Genomic DNA, 2,505 nt, shown 5'->3' on the forward strand with positions numbered 1-2,505 from the left:
TTTGCTCAGTTCCTTCTGAGATTGTAAAACTGTACTTGCGTGGGGAAATTTCAATATAGCAAGCAACTGGACAGACGAGTGATAATACCATAAAGTCAATATAGGAAGAGATAAAAAGACATCTTTATTCAAAACAAGTATCAGACATCAAGTTATAATCCCAGGAGCAACCAGATACTCATTTCCACGCCTCTCCTCTCCCTCCAATCAGATCCAGATTGGGTTTTCTTAACCTGAAAGTTGATGATACACTCCAGTGTAAAGCAATCCCACTTAATAGCAGTTTTAATAGTACGTAGAAGCAAAACATTTGGATACTCTTATCGGCCCTTCCAACTGAAAGTCAGACCTAATGAACAAAGTACCCTCCTTTGAGATTAGGATCAAATACTACTTGCATAGAATTAAAACAGCTTGCATCTTTTCTCAAATACATTTATCCTCTTTCAGTTACGGTCTAGCTGCTCTTAAAGAAAAAGGCATTCTATGGCACTGTCCATCTACTTACACTCATACAGCGCTTGCGGTAGAAAAAGGAAACTTACAAAACCCGATTACCCACTAATTTGCAATCCCTTTCCTGCAGCTTTCCGGTCCCCACTGTCTCTTGCCTACAAGATTCCCACTGCACAAGAGGCAGTGCGCTGAGGCTTGCCTAGGGACGTCCACACGCTGGCTGAGCAACCCGCTGCTGGCAGCTGAAGGCTCTGTTCTCTCAGTGAGCAACATTACCTTGAATCCCTCCTCTACCCAACGATCCATTCTCTCCAATCTAATGGGAACAGGATTTACTTTTAAACGTTTATCTACCAGATTTGGTTGAAACTGGTCAGCTGGTAAAGGCAGGCAAAAAGAGAGACCAAACGAGTTTCCACACAAGCGCTGCTGCTTCAGGAAACCAGATGAAAGCATCATCCACGTTTCTTTTTCAGCATTAAGGTCACACTTGACTAAGTCACCTTTCAGCTTGTCTCTGGTGTACAGTACTCCCATATCGGCTGGTACAGAGTCAAAGCCACAGCTTCCAATGACATATACTCCCTTTTCCGCAGCTTTTTCGTTGTATTTCAGGTACGTTCCTTCCAGAAACTAAAACACAGTCAGAACAAACATTTTAAGCACCACTCCGTATTTGGCCATGCCCAGTATTAGCCGTCAGCGCTTTACTGTCACATCGTAGCACCCTACATACTTCAAACCGCTTACAAGCATCTTTAAGACCGATGCATACTATTCCCGTTTTATGGTATGAAAGCGTCACAGCAGTGCAAAGAAATGTGATCTATACAAAAGTCCCACGTAGAATCACAACCGAGACTTAAAGCAGAATTCAAAGATTTTGGCTTTCCAGAGAGAACCTGAGAGGCTCTTGTCTAAACCTAAGAAAACTATACAACAGACATTAATGTACTTTAAAATAATTAATGCATCTTAAATTGTAGATCAGGAGACAGAATTTGTCTTCACGTTCAAAAACATTGGCAGAAACATGAAACACACTAAACAAATGCTCCTTTAATAGATCCTTGATATAAGGTAGCATTTTTTCTACTGTCACGTACCTGGGGCTCTCCACTGATGTCAATGCAGCTTGCACCATTTTCAACACAAGCTTCTACCACAGGCTCTCCGAAGAATCTATACTACAGAAGGAAAGAATACCACACATAACAAAACAAAACCCACGCAGCACAACTCACCCAACGTGCTTCATCTAACCTATGTACCTACAATAAAAGTAAACACTTGATGGCTACTGATTTTGCTAAGCGGGGGCAAAAATGTAATAGTACTTGTATTTTTTGGGGGGGTTGGGAGAAGGAACAGCATAGCATAACAAACTTCATCACTGATAACGGAGTTTGCTGCACAGACTACTCCACTGTCTTTCTCTCATAAGGTAAGATCACCAAGGCCAATTTAATATATCTAATCTCAATTTACGCTTTTTACACTCGTACTATCAGCATATTCTCTACTTAAATACTTTTAACTTCAAAGACATTGTCATGACCCAACTTCCAGCTCTCGTACTTTGATCCCCTCTGAATGCGCTGGAAATGCTGCCACTGAAAGGTTTAAAGGGGCCAAGAACTGAAAACGGCAAGTCTACGGGCTTCTTTTCCAGCTCTATTTTCAACCCCAGCACCACTTAAAACATTTTGGCCCAACCCAAAACTCCTCCCCACTTTACAATCAGCTTCTGCCTGTGAAAGACTTCAAAAAAACCCAGCACCCTGCTGCATTTCAGTGAGAACTGTCCGTGAATTACACCACCAGAAAACGCGGTGGGAAATCTTTAGGCGATTACAGTACACGGTTGTACTTCTGGTTCAATTTCAGAAAGATACATTTCGCCTGGACGGCTCCTGAAATGCCGGAGCCCAGCGGCAGGTTTGCCGGTAGCCGTCGCAGCTCTCCCGGCCCCGAGGAGCGGCGAGCCCAGCCGCACGCAGCCGAGGAGCGGCGGCAGAGGGGCAGACGCCGCCCCGGGCTCTGCCGGGA

At 43.8% G+C, this 2,505-nt stretch overlaps 1 protein-coding gene across 1 annotated transcript; it reads right to left on the reverse strand.

Annotated features, from left to right (window-relative positions):
• Positions 1 to 107: 107 nt before the first annotated feature.
• On the reverse strand, positions 108 to 1,643 carry LOC103907182 (the record flags this gene model as incomplete). The annotated part of the gene is made up of 2 exons (XM_009289294.2): positions 108 to 1,089; positions 1,563 to 1,643. Coding segments are annotated over 2 exons (609 nt in total), but the record flags the coding sequence as incomplete, so codon positions are not given.
• Between the last annotated feature and the right edge of the window lie 862 nt (positions 1,644 to 2,505).

Source organism: Aptenodytes forsteri, unplaced genomic scaffold (genome assembly GCF_000699145.1).
Source record: "Aptenodytes forsteri isolate BGI_AS27 unplaced genomic scaffold, ASM69914v1 C13740503, whole genome shotgun sequence".
In the NCBI taxonomy this organism is placed as follows: domain Eukaryota; kingdom Metazoa; phylum Chordata; class Aves; order Sphenisciformes; family Spheniscidae; genus Aptenodytes; species Aptenodytes forsteri.